This window comes from Acanthaster planci, linkage group LG09 (genome assembly GCF_054643075.1).
Source record: "Acanthaster planci isolate LZ-2023a linkage group LG09, COTS_SCS, whole genome shotgun sequence".
Classification (NCBI taxonomy): Eukaryota; Metazoa; Echinodermata; class Asteroidea; order Valvatida; family Acanthasteridae; genus Acanthaster; species Acanthaster planci.
Genome location: NC_141785.1, coordinates 2,510,569 through 2,530,056, shown reverse-complemented (window position 1 = coordinate 2,530,056; position 19,488 = coordinate 2,510,569). Strand labels below are relative to the sequence as shown.

The 19,488-nt window shown below is 39.0% G+C and overlaps 1 protein-coding gene across 1 annotated transcript in view; it reads right to left on the bottom strand.

Moving 5' to 3' along the window:
* Positions 1 to 15,854, bottom strand: part of LOC110983249 (uncharacterized) — a 53,309-nt gene extending 37,455 nt beyond the window's left edge. Inside the window, exons 1-8 of the mRNA XM_022242363.2 lie at positions 15,257 to 15,854; positions 10,980 to 11,190; positions 9,653 to 9,765; positions 8,934 to 9,181; positions 8,090 to 8,357; positions 6,850 to 6,978; positions 6,360 to 6,482; positions 4,188 to 4,506 (exon numbers count right to left, since the gene is read on the bottom strand). Coding sequence (XP_022098055.2) covers positions 4,188 to 4,506; positions 6,360 to 6,482; positions 6,850 to 6,978; positions 8,090 to 8,357; positions 8,934 to 9,181; positions 9,653 to 9,765; positions 10,980 to 11,190; positions 15,257 to 15,293 — 1,448 coding nt within the window. The 5' untranslated portion in view covers positions 15,294 to 15,854. The remainder of the gene's footprint in view (positions 1 to 4,187; positions 4,507 to 6,359; positions 6,483 to 6,849; positions 6,979 to 8,089; positions 8,358 to 8,933; positions 9,182 to 9,652; positions 9,766 to 10,979; positions 11,191 to 15,256) is intronic.
* Positions 15,855 to 19,488: the final 3,634 nt, after the last annotated feature.

The window sequence follows — 19,488 nt, the reverse complement described above, 5'->3', positions numbered from 1 at the left end:
CATTAAATCCAATTAGATACTCACAAGTTGATAAAACAATCAATTACCCATTTGAAAAAGATACTCACTGCTTCTAGAACCCACAGTTCAGCTAAAAATAGGCATTAATGTTAAAATACGCACCACTGACTGAGTTTATAACCCCTAAAAAATGAATAAAATATTAATTATTTATTTGCCCAATAAAGTGTCATAAAAGCCTTACGACTGTTTTACAGCAGGAGCCAAGTTATTCCAAACCCATGTTCCAAGAGAGTTGCCGGCAGTGGTGCAGACTCTAGGAGAACAAATATTATTCCCGACTGCCTTTTTGGTTGGATATGAGTGTACCTCACTAGCTCAAGTAAACTCATGAGAAATGTAGTTTGGAGCATTGTCAATAATAATTTTGTATATAAGAGTACTAATGTGGTGATCCCATCAGTTTGTTTTTAAAAGGGACCCAATTCAACAGTAGAAAATGTATAGGCGACACCCAAAGCTCTTTCTACCCATCTGTTTGTGTTGTCTTAGAATGTTCTTCAACCGCTCCGTTCATCCACCAACCCAGGCAGGACAACAGTATTCAAAATAAGGCAAGTATTACATAACAATTTGATAACAAGAGAATCCAACATCCCTTCAGCAATCTAAGTAGCGCTAGTCGACTGGAAATTTTACGGGCAGTTTTCGGAACACACTGCTGCTAGCTTAAGTTTTCATCCACCTATATCCCAAGATACTTAAATACAATTCCAAGTTCCAGCTATTACCCTGCACCAAATGACCAACATCTGTGAACTTGGGTTATGATCTAGAGCAATCGGTGATGAAAATACAGCAATTAGTGCTGAATTGTTCACAAAACAAAAGCAGCTGGAACGTGTATTTACATGTAGGAAGTGTTTTAGCTTCTGATTGAAATTTACCAGCGGGATACCTGAGAGTATTGTATAGAGGGCGGAGGAATTGTTGGCACTGAACATGCGGCACACACAGTTGGGGGGCAAAACAAGCAAATGTCATTCAATGACTTTCCACGAAATGAATGTATTCTTTAGTTAAAACCTACCAATATCTCATTTTGGCACTAAAAAATTAAAACATTGTGTCTTTTGCTTCTAACATTTGGGTTTGTTTTTTTCAGTGCCAACTTGTTCTTAAGTATTCATTGAAGAAATATGGAATAAAATGCTTACATGTATGGACTGTTCCAAATGAGTTTCCGTATTTCAAAGAGCAAAGATCTTTCGCGAACAAAGCGCGTGCATTAGTCAGCACATGGCTGCGCTGATAGGACAGACTATTTTACCCACGTGTACTGTTCCTGAATAGTCTTGTACTGGGGTACGAGCTCATTCACAAAGTTTAGCACCACAAGAGACTACAATATAGAGGTTGTGTAGCCCTGAGATGAATCTTAACAGAGTTAAACAGAACCTTCTTTTTCAAGTAAAACAACTTACGACAAAGGTATACATTTGTAAATGTGAGGCACAATCACAGACTCCTGGCATGCACAACTTGTACAGAGAACCCTGTCATGACAGGCTACTCACACTTCACGCTATCCCCTTTGTTGATATCATAGAGGAAAGTAATTTCTAAACTTACCTGGCAAAAAATATGCTACACGTTGGAGCAAGTGATGTTTAGAAATACCCCAAATAATAAACCATTTTTAGCAGCATTGTGGGCGTTGCCAAAATTTTTTTGGGGGGAGGAAATTTAATTGTTCTTTTATTTGTAGGGAGGGTGCAACCACCAACAGCAAACAGATAAAATTTGTATAGTAGAAGGGGATCAATTCCAAGGTCTGTCTGCTTCTCTTGATCTTTCTTTTTTCCGGGGGGGGGGGTGAATTCCCCCTTGTCCCCTCATAACGCCCATGCATACCCCTGTTATTTTGCACTCATATTAAATGCCATTCCATTTGCAAAAATCATGGAGGAAAGTAATGTCTACACTTAAAACACAAGGCAAACCATCTTATGTGTTCGAACAAATGGTGCTCTAAACGTCCAAACTAATTCAAATATGCACAGCAGCATTTAGTTGGCAACGGATACAAATGTGAAAATACAGGTATTTGTCACTGCCATCACTTTAAGCAACGATTCTCTTTCATCATTTTCTTGCTCAAGGGGCTTGTCATTAAACGCAGGCTGAAGTTTTGGTCTTCATTTTGTACATGCCATTGAATTCTAATGAACACATTCCAAACCTTGTTCAATACAGCGATCATGAGCTACCCCCGTGGTAAACTTCAAGGCTAGGTGGATTCTTTTGATTGCGACATTAAAGCCATTTAGTGTGAATTCATCAATTGGCAAGGAATAAATTGCCTGAGGGAAAACAATTTTATGCAAACATGAATCCAGACATTTTGGCATTTACTTCCTTATTCTCACAATGTAGTCAAGGTTTTTGTACCTGGTACATGAATGCATACGGTGCATTCAAGTCAGAACTAAACGCAGCTGGGAATATCCCTTCCTTTCCCTCAGTGTTCCCATGACTTGATGCATGTCACTTTGGATTTGAAGATCAATCTGAATTCTATGAAATGTGACTTTTTGCCAACTGACATGTGTCCATGGCTTCTTTGGAAAACAGAAAGCACGGAAAAACCCTGTTTCACTTCGACAAGGATGGCAAACACATTTTGCCCTGAGGCTTATAATTATGTCCATACTAGACAACCAGTTTTCCTGCAGTGTGTTGAAAAGTTAAATCACAGTATAAACAATCCGAAATTTGACAAAATGGGACAATTTTGGTGTATATGGAAATGAAGATATGTACATGTACATGTGTACAGTTCTTGTCCATTCTGTATTAACAACCAAGTTACGTTTGTGGCTCTTACAGATTTTAGAGAAAGTGCAGATAAAGGAACAGATTTAGTCCTGTATTTTAAAATTTTCCTCTTATATACGTGTGCATGTTTTTAGTTGCTAAATTGGTTATAAAGTGTCAGGAAAAGGACATAAACATGGGAAATAGGAGAAATTCCTCTAGAATTCTGGAACAAGTTAAACGTCCGCGTTTAGGCTATAAGACCCTGTACTGACAAAATTCCAGGAACAAACTAGAGTGTACAATTCTGGTGTTAAATTTTTGTGAACTTTATGAAAAGAAGCAGAACAACCAGTACATTCCCTAAATGACTGCCACCGACAATATTTTTTAATTTTAAAATAATTTGAAATTGTCAAAGTTCATGACCTCACACCAAACATGAATAAGAGGCCATGGATTGGTGGCTATGTTTGCTTTGCAAAAATTGTCTGCCGTCTGATTCCCTATTTGTGCATGCACTGATGGAATCTGTGTTTAACTTGAAAAACGTGAAGAACGAATTTTCCATACACTTTTAACATTTAACCCACACTGTATAGAGGCTCGCCACAACCTACCTGGGTGTTTTAATTATACATACAGAGTTCATCAACAATGCACATGATTGGCCTTAGTTTACATGGATGTTAGAAGTCATTCAAAATAAGCAATTTTTCTTGTTTTAAATTCAAATCCCCCAAATTGTAAATGGATGTTGAAAAGAAAAATTCACTATGCAATTAGGAGGAATACACTTATTTGAACTATTTAAAACTGAATGCCACATCATGTCAATCAAAATATGAAACCGGAAAAAAATCAGATTTTTTAATATTAAAGAAAATCTTTCAATGCAAACGTCGCACCCTTAATTGATCCCTTAGTTGATCCTAAATGCCAAACATAGTACACACAGCTACACACTAGCCATGCTTGGTTCCTGGTAAGATGTGAATGTATTGAGGCTACATTAGGACTAATGTTTCCTTCTTAATGGTAAATGACTACAATCTAGAACCACTTTTTTTTGGGAGGGGGGAGGATTTTGCTATGTAAGCTTTTGTGACTTTTGTAAGTTCTGAGGCTACATTTTGGGTCATTTTACATGATTTTGGTAGGAAGGGATGTCGAATGCTCCCTAAAAAAATTTTTTTCTTGTTACATTTCAAAAAAAAAAAAAAAAATAGGGTCTCTTTTTCAGGGATGGGCCATGGCCTCCACTGGCCCCCTCCCCAGATCCATCACTGGTTATCCTTCTTGTTGACATGTCACATTAATGATGTTGGAAGTGTATCGCATTTCATTTGAACTTGCATTAAAGACAAGACCAAACATTCTTGCACTGAATTATCTGCACTTTGACTCACCTGAATGAGCCAGGCTGATTGTCACATCGCTGTGTGCAAGTACCCTGCCCTGCCAAACATTCATCCACATCTGCACAAATCCCATTCATGGTGTCATAGATGTAACCGTTTGGGCACATGCAGCGGTATGAGCCGTCCTGATTGATGCACTGGGCCTCCACAGGACACGGGGACATCGGCAGGCACTCATTAATGTCCTGACAGGTGCGCTGGTCTGATCGTAGCTCATAGCCATTTGAACATGAGCAGTAATAGCCAGAGTCTGTGTTGTGGCAGGCGTACTCGCACCCACCACGATTGTTATTGCATTCGTTGTTGTCTACAAAGAGAATAAATGACTGTTATGAGAAACTCATACACTCTACACTGTATATCCCCAAAATGGTGCAAGCAACACTCCATTTTAAGCACGTCTGCTGGCTTATTTATTATTCACCTGGCTTGAAAGAGGATATGTTTGCTTGATTATGCTTTTATTCGATTTCTTTGATTTTGGCAATCCAGATATATGCCCTGTAGACACAAGCGTTGACACTGTGCCACATTTGGTAAGAAAGGGGTTGCTCTTCAGCATATTTCAGTTCACAGCGCTGCTAACATCTCCTTTAAAATCAAATTGCCAAGGTGAAATGCATGTTTTGTTTAATATTTCAGTAGGGCAAGTGATAAAACTAGAAAGTGGCACAAACTCATCTGTGATTGGTTGTGTTTACTGAGGCCATATCTCAAGACTGGCAGAAGCAAATGAGATGAATTACCAAGTATCATCAAGCCCAGACTGCCCTCTTTCAAAACATGCAAGTTACAGATACAGCCAGTTGAACATTCATACTAAAATGGACATTATTTGAATTACTTGCACTATGTTTGTGGGAACAAAACTAAACTCATTATATACAACATACACTACTCATTAAATACAACATACACTACTCATTAAATACAACATACGCTACTCATTAAATACAACATACACTACTCATTAAATACAACATACACTAGGTATGATCTCATCATGTAGAAGAGCAGGAAAACCTCCCCAGTAGTTTTATGTGCTATATGGTACTTTTTCACAACAATGGCTAAAAACCAGTAAAAGGCAATAATTATTGAATGACATTTTGGCTGGTATCCTAATCTTAGCTGTAACAGCCAGTATCTCTCTCTGCTTATAGTAAATTTCCCTGTTAAGCAGTCCTATTGAGTTGGTTCCATTTTTTCTATCAAATAGTTAGGTCCCCCAAAAGGTTACTTTTCCTGCTTCCTGACTTACCCTATTTTGATGGCATGATCCTAAATATTTTGGGGGAAATTTCAGGAAACTGTGAACTTTGAAACAGACGACAAAAAAAAAAGGTCGATGGTAGTTTGAATGTGGTGCAAAAAAGTTCAATTGACTTCTTTGAGTATGCAACCAGTGCCCTTTAAAGTGATGTTCATTTCAATTGAAATGAAAGGAATGAACAACAATTTCTATTTCTGGTATTAGGTCTGACCATTTCACACATAACTGCACAGTGAATTAGTACAACAAATAAAAATCAAATTTCCACCTACCTACCCTATTTTGAGATGCTATGCAATTGGAATCAGAACAAGTTTTTGTCAGCATTGAAAAGAAAGTAGTTTGTTCTTTGAAGAAATGATACTGTAAAGTTGGTGACATCCTCTTTCAACTTATGTTGATTCCAGATTCAACATGACATTAGTGATTATTTTCTTGAAAGTACTTCCGGCCTCAAAGACAAGACTAGTAGATTGATTATCACAGACTGATACTGTGTTGTGTGTGTGGCATATCAATGAGTCTATTGTACAGCACAAACAGATGCACGGTGTTTTGAAAGCCAAACATTTTCGAATAAGTCCCTATTAATTTTCCAAAAAGAAAATCCTGAAAACAATTACAAACAATTGCTATTTAAAAGCCAAAATACATGAAAGTGCCAATCTTTTATGAACTTAAAGTTTGAGGAAAACCAGTTACAACTTCGAGTTGTTCCTTGAGTTGTTATTAAAGAAAACAGAGACTTACTACAGGAGCTAAAGCATAAATACTTAAAATGGATGTCTCTTCAGGACGTTGATGGTTTGAAGTATCTTGGCAGGTAAGAAAAAGAGAAATGGATAAATTGCAAATTAGTCTTCTTCCAAGCAGACAGGAGTGTTTACCTGCACAGGTGACTCCATCTGGGAGTAAGGCAAAGCCGTCAATACACTGACATTGAAATGTTCCCTCCATGTTGTTGCAATGGTGGCTACACCCACCGTTGTCAATACCACATTCATTAATATCTGTGGCAGATGTGAGTACAGAAAGGAATTATTTCTGAGATTGCACAAAAGTCAACCGTTGTCCACTGTAAAAATCAGGCTCATTCTGTAGAATATGAGTTAACCAACTCATGAAAGTCAAAATCTTTTTTGGGGGGGGATTAATTTTATCAGTATTTCTAAAGTCCCAAATGCTGCGCTTATCAAGGACACTATAAAAGACAAAATATTACAACTGTGGTCAGAATACAAACAAAAGGTCAGAATACAAACAAAAAGAGCCTGTGATCTATGAATGAAATTTCTTTCTCATACACTAGAACACAAAACAAACAAAAAAACAGAAATGGAAATCAAACAAGGGAAGTGAGGCTAGTTTAGACTTTACCACTGCAAGTAAGAAGGTCGTCATTAAGAGCATATCCGCTGTTGCAACTGCAGGAATAGCCTGTAGAGAAGGCAGTACAATTACTCTCACACATTCCTCTACCACCATTGGCCTCACAATAGTTGGGAGCTGAAATTATAAATAAGAGACAAACACTAAAATTGGTTGGTTTCCCTACTTGTCATTGCGAAGTCCACACAAAATTCTTTTCCCCTTAATTATTTCTCATCACAAAAAAGTGCGGGGGGAGGTGATTTAGGCCTATGGTCACACCACAAAGATATAATGTTCTAGTCTGTAGTAAATGCAGTTTAGACTCTTTGATCAACAGTCACAAGAAATTAGCAGGAATTACTTCAAACAGGGACTTACTATTTCCTAATGCGTCAGTTCTGTATTCCAACAGGGCATGCCAAAGTTTGCATTTGAGGTCATCTGGGCGTGCATATAAGATCTGCCTTAAAGCAGCCCTATATGGACTCAAGCTCGGACTTTGTGAATGAACTTGCTTTTTTGAAATACCAAACTGGCTCAATGTTCTGGCCTAAGATTGTCGTGCACCGTTTCTCTGTCTGCCATTTTGAAAAAGCTTTTGTCTTTTTTTCGTCAGAACCAGACAGAAAATCTTGCAGTTCTCTCACAGCCAAACAAGCTTTTATTACCCTTCTGCAACACAGTTGTACATTACTCATACAAGCCTTGTTAAGTTCAACAATAATAAGGCTTAACAGTAAAATGCTCTTAATTTGTTGCCCAACATATGCAATACAATGTGGTGTGGGTGGAGTTACACCAATGCATGAAGTTTTGTGAAATCAGCTGCAAGTCCTACTGCAAATGGACTTGGACATTTTATCTTCGTCGTATTTAGAAAATAAGATGAAATTAAACCTGTGTAAGAGTAAAGTAGTGAGATTTACTGGTAAAAGGATATCTATTCAGTCAACTTGTAAATTGCATTCTGTTACTCTAGAAATCGTTCGGGGAGTCAAGTGTCTTGAAGTTATATTAAACAGCCATCTAACTTGGTCTGTTCACACACGTTTCATTACATGCCATGCCAACAAGATGCTTATAATAAGTACCTGTATAAAATCACATTCACTAACACGCTAATCAATTGGCAACCAAAGAAAATGTTCTGACCTTACTCGAATGTTGTGACATACAAATTGCCTAAAGAGGGTTCTTTGTGTCAGAACACCCTCTAGTCTGGACAATGAAAACAAAGTCTCCCTACCATGGCTCAGTTGTCTGGATGGATGCACTGCATGAATCACATGTGGAAAGACGAAAGGCCCACTGATAAAAATCCGGTCCCCTCCTGTGTCTTTGTGGGCACTGACAATAGTGTGCTGATATAAATCCGTCCAATAGATGCGATCATCATACAATGTGAGATCAAACGGGTGAAAATAAAAACGCCGGTTCAGAAGCACAGTCCGGTCTGACCCATCCACGTTGCACGACTCAATGCGGTCAGTCCAAGCATCGGCGAAGTAGAGACGCTGAATGACAAACAAATAAACAAATAAGGGAATCAACAATTCTTGACAGGGTAAGCTGTGCAGTCAGCAAGGGAATTGATCTCACCCAAGGCTCGTTTTGCTAATTTTCTGGACCATTGCAAACTGCACGAACAACCTGCAGTGACAGTTTACTGTTTACATACCATCAGTATTCCTTTTTGACATTTTCTGAGGATACCAACCAAGTTGTTATCTTCTGATCCAAACAAATGCAACGTAATCCAATCAAATCCAATCTTTTATGTAACTTTGGCCAATCAACACAATCCATGTAATCCACATCTTCTCATGTAACCTAGTCTGATCTAATTCCAAAGATGATGATGCCACATGGATGAAGTCATACAATCATTTTCCAGTCTAATCATGCTTCCTATGACCAATCTGATCTCAAATCAATCCTCTTTGAGTCACTGTAATCTGGCAGTATCTGCATTTGAATCTAGTTTACATATACATGTAAACCTAGCCAAATGTAATTTAATTCATCTAATCAAATACAGTCTAATCAAACCAATTTTATCTAATACCCTTCCCAATTCTCCACTTCCTTACATCTGTATCATAATCCATGGTGATTGCATTTGGCTTCAGGAGATTTCTTGAGACAATGACTTGCTGCTGTGTTCCATTGCTCATACGAGCTCTCTGGATGTTAGGTGCCCAGTTGTTCACATTGGTGAAGTACATCACGTCATTACGGGGATCTAGAACAATTCCCCTTGGGTTGCCGGCATTGGTTGCTATGACCACTGAGAGGTCAGTAAATCCATTCAGGTTCAAGCGGCTGATGGTCCCAAATGCTGAAAACATAGCAGAAGTGATGTACAAAAAAACACCTTTTGTTTCACAAACTGATTAAATTCAAGTTTATGATCAGAAAGAGATGCCTTTGCTATAGCATTAGTATCACACTCAGGAATATCACGAACAAATCTGAGTGTGAGTAACTGATCCATTTTGGATTCTTTCATGGCACTGAAAATCTCTCAACTTCAGCACTGAAGATCACTTGCTTTCTAAACCTTACACAGCAAAATGTATAAATAGTCTGTTTCTTGCAGGGGGACGGGCCTCAACAAATATTTTCCAACCCGATTTGTTTTTTTCCTCGTTTCGACTGGTGAATAAGCTCTTTGAAAAGTCATGTGGACCAAAATCAGCGTTTCTTCAGCAAGGGAGGTTATTAGACAAACTATACACAGAAACGATATGTCTGTTACGGTCATGATGAAAATGGTGAAATAGAAGATTAATGTTTAAAGGAAACTTACCCAAATCTGTCCAGTATAACTGATTGTTAACCCAGTCCACTGCTACTCCATCAACTTGGGAATCATCTCCAGTGGACACTACAACTTCCTTATTGCCACCATCCAAGGGAGCCCTGAAAGTGAATTCAAGAATTACTTTGACTAATTAACATTTACTGAACACAGGCTTGCATCAATGATGGCTAACCATCTCCAAAACCTTGGAAATACACATGTATATAGATGTGCATCAAAGCAATTTGTTGAGGGGATGTAAAACAATGCTCCTCGTCCTGAAATGGACTCGCAGCATTGCTTTGAACCAGTAACTTAGCACCAAAATGAACATACCTGAACATAAATGGTAGGTACTTCAGTTTGTTTGTTTGTTTGTTGGGGTGTTGGGGTTGTTTGTTTGTTTGTTTGTTTTTCATTCAGTTCTATAATCCTTCTTTGCAAATTCTGAAACAAGCTTTCTCATAGCACAACTTTAATCTCTTCACATGGGCTCATTAGGATTTTTCCACAGGGTGGGATCATTTTTTCAGAGAGGGGAACTGCACGGGGGAGGAGTGTGTAGCATCTATCAGTGGATATTGGATAAATCATTAACAGTGGAGGGAAATAAGGTTTCCATCCCCTATCATCTCTATCAACTCTTTGGGCTTCCACTTTCCCTCTTCAATTACTTTTTTATGGGGGTACACCCCCTTTCCCCCTCATTCAACCCCTAATCTCATTCGTCATCAATAATACAAAGTACATTTATGTAGATTGAAAATATGCTCCCTAAATTACTTTTGGTTTTAATTTAGTAGACTCATGTTCAATCATTTCCAGAGGAAGTGTGCAGTGGCAAACTCCTTTGTGTCTGCACGGCCTCAAGTTTATAACAAGAATCATATTCCTGCAGGTCCTCAGTCAAAAACAGGTACCTACAAGTTGTTCCAATATGAATACACATACCACAAAAGCACCAGACAACATTACTCAAAACATAAGAGTACTGTCTTTAGTATGCCTTACACAATGTTCATTCCTCACACGTCACATTTTCAGTAGCTGAGGTGTTCTTTGACTGACCCAATGTGGAACCACCTTCTCATTACCACATAATAAACAAAAAAGTCTGACAGTGCTGGATTAAAGACAGCATCAACATTGCCGTTTTCCAGAAACCATTCATTTTTAGTCACAATGCAAAAAGCTCTCAACTTCTCCTCCTCTTTCAAAACATTTTTCTATTCCTTCCACTGTATAAACATAATGGGCTGGCTACATGTCCTTCTTTTGTAAACAAAACAACAAAAAACTTACATGAACAGATGAAAAGAAATGAACACTCTACCTGTAAATCTTCTTGTCATCTTGGTCACTCCAATAGAAAAGGCCTGCCTCATAGTCAAAGTCCAATGCCACAGTGTCATGGGTGTCCTGTTGCAGCACCTTGGAATCAGTCACATCTACATTGAAGCGTACAATGCGGTACTGACTAGAGAAGATCAGGTAAGCCTCAACATCATCTGGTATGTGGTCTGGCATGGTGTGGCCTGGAATGGCTGTGAAGCAGGAACAAGTCAGTCATCACAGTATAATAACTGTTATGTATGGCTAACTACAGCATCTGTCCCAACCATAGATGGACCGGTCTCATACAACTACAGTGCTACAGTTGGGTCGGCCCAACTATGGCATAGGGTGCTAGTGTGTGCCACAGCATGTGCCAAGAAACATGTATTGGAAGAATCTAGTTTTTAATTGTGTCATGGATGAAATGACAGGCTGATATGTTTCTGATAACTCTGTTGGGAGTGAGCTGCAAAAAGACAAGGTTGAGAAAATTTCAAAGAATTTCGCAAACTGTATTTGAGCCTGCCCAAATGTAGTTCTACAGTTTGGACCCTCCTAACTATAGTAAGGACTGATACTTTGCTTGAGGTGAAACAGATTTCACAACTTCACTCCATGCATGGGTTCCACACGCAGCAAACTGGCCAATTACTGACAATTTTTTTCAACAGAAGCACAGCTAGGAATTTTCTCACAGCATGACGTTCTCCCTTTGTAAAGAACTTTACAGTTTTGCAATTATTGACTTTTTTGAGGCCAATAAATGTACATTTTGCATGAAAAGCTAGATAAGGTTCAACACCAACTTTGTACTGACATAACTTGACAAAGCATTCACCGAGCAATACGTATCACATTTATCAGTAGTAATGCACCAGTGAATTGTTTCAAATTAACTGATTTGAATAACTTATAAATAGATACCCCAAACGAGTTTAAACCTCTGAGAAATGTTGAACAGTGCATACAAGAATAGGCTCAATCAATGCAAGTACATGTACAAGGCCACCTAATAACAGACAAGGACAACCTACAGTGCCTGCAGTCAGGATACAAGCTTTGATAACCTGTATGACCCCTCCACAGAAAAAAATCAACAGCACCTGGTGTTCTACTGTAAACACATCTGCATATGTGCGACGTGTAAAACAACCGAATGGTGCACGCTTGACACTTTCTGTTTTCTTCCTTTATAATATGCAGACATAAGTGAAAGTAGTCAGTAAAATGGCTTTCCTTTCTTTCAGTCTCAGACTCGACACAGACCATTTGAACAACTGTTCATTATTTACTTCCAGTCTATGTTTTAGCGCTAAGCCATCTGACAGGTTTCAGAGTACTTGCTATAGGGAAAATGAAAATACAAAAATCATATCGTCTATTCCTATGACCTGAGCAAACAATGGCACTACAGACTGCTTGGATAATTGACGGACATTTGGACTTGAACTGCCCGTCAAAACAAACTAAAGCTAAAGTCTGCAGCGACTTGATTTCAAGTTAATTGACAGGACAGACTTTTTTTTCAGTGTCCTCATTGATAAACAAATTAAGAATGTCCCTGAGCTAGGCAGTGAACCGCAAAGGATCAGGCACTCATACACAGCCACTTACAGGGGGCCTTGCAAGTGCACAGCCCACATGCCATGCAAACCCAGGCAAGGTCTCACTCTCTGAAGTGTACAGTCCTTGGTCACCTAGTTGTACATTGCAGCCTATTGTGCATTTCATAGCACACGATAAACACTTTTCTCACTGCTTACCACATCCCTTTCCTTTCTCTAGAATCAGCATTGAGTGGTGTTTCTTTTAAAGGGTTGAAGATGTAAGTTTACTTGAAAATAACAATCTGTGTTTGGGAAACTTTGCCCATACACTGGACTAGTGTTATGACCTGTGACCAACAAAGCCGTGTTTTTAAATAGGCTGTAATGCGCTCTCGAATGAGTGGACCCCAGAGAGGGTGCAATAAAAATGGAATCAATTATTAAATGATTATTAATCACAGAAGTAAATAAATTTAAAACAGCCTAAAATCCTAAATTAAGGCAAATTTTACAACAGAAACAGCTGTAACATTCAGGTTCATTCCTTGATCCAAACACCTCAATTTTGCTCCTAATCAAGCAAATTTGCAGGGTACCAAATATTCTTAAAATGGAACGACAAAATGTGCAAGAACTGCATAAAAACTCTAAAAACTCTATTGCCTGGGCCCATATAGTCTGTTGCAAGTAGCAAGTCTGTGGTGTAGCACTTTTCTTGCTCCTTTAATTTCTAAAAAATCAAAAAGTGAAGTCTAGATCTGTTTTAAGTTTTGTGTAGTTTGACTCACATCATGTGCTGCAGAACCATACACTATTGACCGGATTGTGCATCATGTATCAGGCATCACGACTGAGGGCTGGAAGTCCCACCAGGAGACTCAAACTCTTAATCACAGACGGCTGTTATGTCAGGACCCTTACAGGCTATTTTATGTGCACTTTTTTTTTTCATTAACACCAGGGGTATTCAAAGAGCAGCTTTCTGTATCTTTAACCCACAGATCACTTAATATTGCTTGAAAACTTAGACAAATACAGATGTGAATATTGTGTTGAGCAGCATTGAATGTTGTGGTAGCCATCTTTGGAAGCCCCCAAAGTTGCGCCACACAGGCTTCATGCGATTACACATAGTGATATAAATATGGGCATATGCTCGCCTGTCAGCATACTGAGAGAGATCAGTGGCTGTACAAAACCCTCAGTTCAAGTTCTCAATCTGACGTCAATGTTTAAAAGCAATTTAATTAACTTGGAACAAGACTTTCTTGTTTCGGACGGATTTCATGTCACAGTTCTTCAGCACATAAGTGGTGAGTTTGTCACATACACAGATTTTGTAATAGGTATGTATCCACAGTAATCAATAGATACAACAATTATCTAAAACATAGTTAGAAATCTGCATAAGAAACTTGTAGTGCTGCAATTTTCAGAGCAATAGCTTGCCTTGTCTTTCTGGTTTAACAATACCATCACCGTTCCCACTCTTTCCTCCTATCATTGTTGGTTTGGACAGATTAGTTTAACTGTCCACTTATTGAAGTTTAATTTCTGATGAGACAAAAGTCTTCAGCAACAGAGGTAGAACTTACTGAAAATGAAGGACATCTTTAAATATAATGTTGATGTCCTTTATTTCAATTCTAACTTTTCAAGTCATTTGGCTTTTTCTTTTGACAAACATGACGAATTATCACACAAAGGCATCTACACATAAGCTAAAAAGATGTAGAACTTTCTCCTTCAATCCTTTCCCTTTTGACATGTTCCGAAGTAGGCCTAACAATCAAGTCTCCTTTTGATTGTTGGCACAACTATTTTAAAATTTGAAATGAGTGGAGACTCCATTCTCAGCATAGCTAAAGCTTATCTTCCAACATGATAACTTCCATTAAAGAGTTTATTTTCAAGCATATTTTTCAGCATAATATTCTTGTTCTTTAATATTTCATACCTTTGAAAAAAGGTTTTTTTTAGCAAACTCTTCGCTTTTCTTGAAGTGACCTGATAAATGTGACTCCATTTCCCTTTACCTTCTGCCATGACTACAAAAAACATCTTTAACTTGCAAGAATGCACTAAATCTGAACATCAAAGATTAACTTTTGCAACTAATAAAAAAAGTTGTTATCACAAAAACAAATCCCAGAATACATTCTTCACGTTAGACTTGGTCGAGCAAAACAAAATGACAGTCAAGTTTATTTTCCATTCAGGAATTTGCCTGTACTCAGACCCATTTTGGCTGCCCAAGTTATGGCTCAATCATTTGCTTTACATTTTTTCTGAGGACAAAACAAAAATCTGCCCCCAGTATTCTTCAATTAATGCTTTAAACACATTTTTGAATAATTCAGTGCAGCTTCAAAATTATTGTGTTAGAAATCAATTCAAATCTAAGAACAAATATACAGACATAAAGAAACATCAAGAGAATGCACTTTAAACAAAGTTCTGTTACCCTTTTACACACAGGCAGGAGCACTTTCACAAAAAGAAGAAATGTCAAGAAGAATTTTAATAGGCTGTTTCAAGAGGTAATGCAGCATTTAAATGAACATGAAAAGTAATCTGTTGTCATATTAAAGAAAAAACAATAACAAACCAAAAAACCTAACTTGGCAGGGCATTTTGAAGAAAAGAACAAGTTATGCTGGATAAATCCCACAAAGTTGAGAAGCACTGAAAAAAAGCCACAATCGATGAATCTATGAAGAAATCTTACCCATAAGCAATACGGTGAGACCAGCAAGAGCCCACATTTCAGCAGACAGGACAACAGACTGAAGTGAGCAAACCAGACCTACAAAACAATTGGTCTGTCTCCACAGGCAGCCTGTGTCGTAATGTGAACAGACTGAGCCAATCCAGGCTGAACTTGCCAACTCACTCTAAACCCATCCAGCGCTGGGTACGAGTAGGCTGTGTGGTGCCTACAGCCTATACCCACTCGGGCGTGACAATTGTTCATTTGGATGGCAGTGTACATTGCCCTGAGCTAACCACAACCACGAAATACGAGGGGCAAGAATGACGTCAAACACAGCCTCAACAAGAATCAGCATCCATTAACCAAGCTCCACTTCAGACCATTTCATAGTTCTGAAACATTTGAATGTTCACTTTCACACACTCTGCCCAGTGATGCTTGAAATTGTAAGGGCAATGGAATATGTGTAGGGAATGATAAAGCAACTTGTTTACTTCAGCTGGATCATTTTGGAAATCAGTCTGTGGACTTTGAACATCTTACCAAGCAAATACCGACTACTTATCCTCAAATCCTGCTAGACTTGAATATGAAGCTTTAGGAGATATCTGCCTGGTCTGGTGGGAGGGTCTGAAGGCCAATAGAACAGTTCACCTTGTAACTTACTGCTTGGTTGATCATGAGATCATATTCAACCTTGATCAAATACTGTGTTATTATTTATTTCACAGTTTAAATGGCCAGACTGCGTAGTTAAGCCAGTTTCTATTCAACCTGCAGAAATGCTTTGTCACTTGTTTGTACCACTCTGTGCCTGCATGGGTGACAACAACACTAATGCAATCACGAATTTATCCTTGTTGCATTTGGATTTCTTTTGGAAAGGAAATGGGAAACCTTTTCTCAGAAACTAGGGTAGAACTGATCACTATATTACAAAGGGGCATATGATATTTGGTAGCTGGAGTTGATCTAGATTTTGAGACTTCAAATCACAACGTAGGTTCCACAAGAGAAGCGGCAAGATTTTTCCTCACTCCCCTTCTGTGGTGTCTACAAATCACCTGCATGGATGGACAAGCCATGGATGGATTAAGTAACCCACAGGCCCTAGGTACCAGTGTTCTGTGGGCCCTACTCCAGCCCAGGCTAGTGGTGTTATTCTGGTTTTCAGACCAAAGGGCAAAATTGGAGTTTCTTTCTATAAAACCATAGTCTAAATTTTGTTTTCATCCCTAGAGTATCCTTGAACCCACCCCTTTCTATGCCTGTTGGATAATTCAGTCCAGCTAGTAATTTTGAAATGTGCAAATCACAAGTTTACTTAAGTTCTCCCTGCATAACCAAACTTTATGCAATAACAGGTTTGATTAACTTGGTCAGGACATTTGCATATGCTAATCTTGCAACCTGTATGTAATTTCCCATCTCACTCTGAGTATAAATGTTAACAGTCTTAAACTTTTTTTTTCTTTAACAAGTTGAACAAACTCTGTCATTTACATCTACCAAGCAAAGTGAACTCTGTTACCAATGGTGTCTATCCACAGGAGTCTTAATGCCTCATTACACTACATGTAATGCAAATGTCCTGACCATTCAGGCCCCCCAAAATATCTGTTACGAAGTCAGATATTATTTTAGCATGAACATTGATAACTTCAACACAGGGATTAAAAAAAAACAGAACTCACAAAGGAAGGACAGCAGAGACAAAGGTTAACTTAATTAAAATTAAATTAATCTTTCGAAAACCAGAAAATGCAACAAAAGTATTCTATTAACAAAGGACAAATTACACAATCAAAAATGCACTCAAATAATCAAAGAGATACTGGTATCCAACTGAAATGTGTGGAGGGGCGTTGTGATGGGAGCCTGGTACAGTCACCGCAGCCAGTTTTGGGTCCCAAGCAGGAGATGGTGGTCATCCAGGCTGACCATCATGGTCTTGATAGACGGTGGTGAGCGGCAGGTCTTGGTCTTGAGCGGGCCTCACAGGAATCCAAGCGGGAGCTCAGGGTTGAGGCGACTTGACCTTGGCTTTTCTTGACTGGATTATGGCCCCTTGGGCATGGGCTATACAAAGTGCTGACAATCGGTGGAATGTTGGAGAGTGGCAGCAGATTATAGGCCCCTTGTGGAAAGCAAAGCTCTGCTGCGACGTAGACACACCCACATTTATAAGAGAACGTGTCACAATGCTTAACCAAAAAGAATGTTATGAATGCAAGGACTGGAAAATATGCTAATCATCTAAGCCGGATGTAACAGGCAGATTAGAGACCAACATCTTATGTATACTTACATGCACATGCTAACATGCCTAACAACCTTAAAGCAATATGGTACAAAGTACATTTTCAGTTTGTACACTCTGTTCTCAGCTTGCCAGCTGATACACTGTAGAAAGTTCTAAACCCACATTTTTCAGGGTGGAGGAATGAATGGCCGTCGCCACTTCCAGCCCTCCCCTAAAACGGGGCGTAGCGAAGGCGGGGCGGGGGGGTGGTGTCAGAGTCAATTTGCTGACTTGTCAATTGTTTGCCAACCTCTTGTCATGTAAAATGGAAATCCGTGATTTGCTGTATTTCATGCTTCAGGGGAAATGGCCAATGTATACTGTTTATGTACCAATTTTGGATTAATTTGCCAACTGAAGCTCTTTTTGCTGACTGGAACTTAATAATGGGGAGTGCTGCTTCCAACCCCCTTCCCCCAGTCGCTACACCCAGCTCAAAAAAAAAACGTACTCTTGGGTGTGTGGGGGGGTGTGTACCTTCTAGGATTTGCATCCCTTTCTGGTACATTCATTTTGTGCTTTCATGTATTAAAGGGTTTATTGGTTCAGAAAGGCACATTCAGGTTGAAATCATCAATAAATGTCCAGCCCAAAGTGCCTCTAAACATTACTCAAACTATCCGAACTCCATAATGTGATGGGGAATGTAGAGCCTGATGAAGCAATTAAAACGAAGCATGCAGCCAAACAAACACAATATGCATCTGTACTCTCACAGGAATCCTTCCATACTCCTGGGTAGTGGGGGGGATACAGTAACTTGCCTATAAGGTCACAGCATGTAAGCAACTGCTGATTTTGATACCCCAACCTTTAACTGGGAACCATGTCACAGATTCTAAACCCAGACTTTTAAACTGGGAGCCATGTTACAGATTCTAACTGGTATCTATGATGTCAATCCATTTCAGTCCATCACTGCTTGGAAATAAAAAGCAACACATGTTGCGTTACTAGTCTAATTCCATGGGGTCGATTTCTGCCACTTCATCTGACAGGTGAGGTTGAGCCAGAACGGACCTAGGAAATTCTTGTTGCATCAAAATGGCAATGTGCAAAATTTATCTGTTCTGGAACAGATCCTTGTTAAAAATGCAGAAGAGAGCAACTGTGGCAAATCAGAGCAAACCGTCACTGCTGCTGAAAGTTAATGGGACAGTGAGTTCTCTTGTCCAGTGTATTAGCTTCTACCATCATCGTAATGGCTTGATTTGTCTTACAAAGAAACCCACATTACGTGTCATTCTTTAATGTGCTAAACATTACATATGAGATCACTGTGTGGCAACAAAAGATGATAAGATAAAGTGCTTTGTAAAGTCAAAGAAAAATACAAACTGCATCTTTCAGTGAAAATGAAAGTCTTCTAGGAGCAACGATCTACATGTAACAGGCTAACAGCGACACTGATACACAGAATAAATGGACTTATTTTAATTTAGTCAGCTATTTTGTATTGTTTGGTAATTCCATGAAGTTTCTGGAAATGCTCATCCTTAGCTTCCATTTGCTTGAGCACCATATTCATTAACTAAACACCTAATCACACTGGACCAGTGGCAAAGCTAGGATTTTACTAGTGGGGGGAGGGAACACAAGGAGGGCACCAGCATCTTATGTGGGGGGGCACCAGCATCTTATGTGGGGGGGGGCACCAGCATCTTATGGGGAAGCACCAGATTTCAGTGGTGTGTTTTATTTGTCAGCCTTGTTTAATATCCATTCATCATTTTTTTTGGGGGGGGGGCACCAGGGACATGCTCCCCTCCCCGGCTATGCTCCTGCACTGGACCGAGGAGTGTTTCATCAGAGAAAAATGAACAATCCAAACAGAGAACAAATTCACTGTCATCAAATTTGGATAAACTGAGAATATTATTTGATAACTGAACTTGAATACTCATTCATTTGTGTGAAAAAAAGGGGTTAGATTTTCATATTTTGC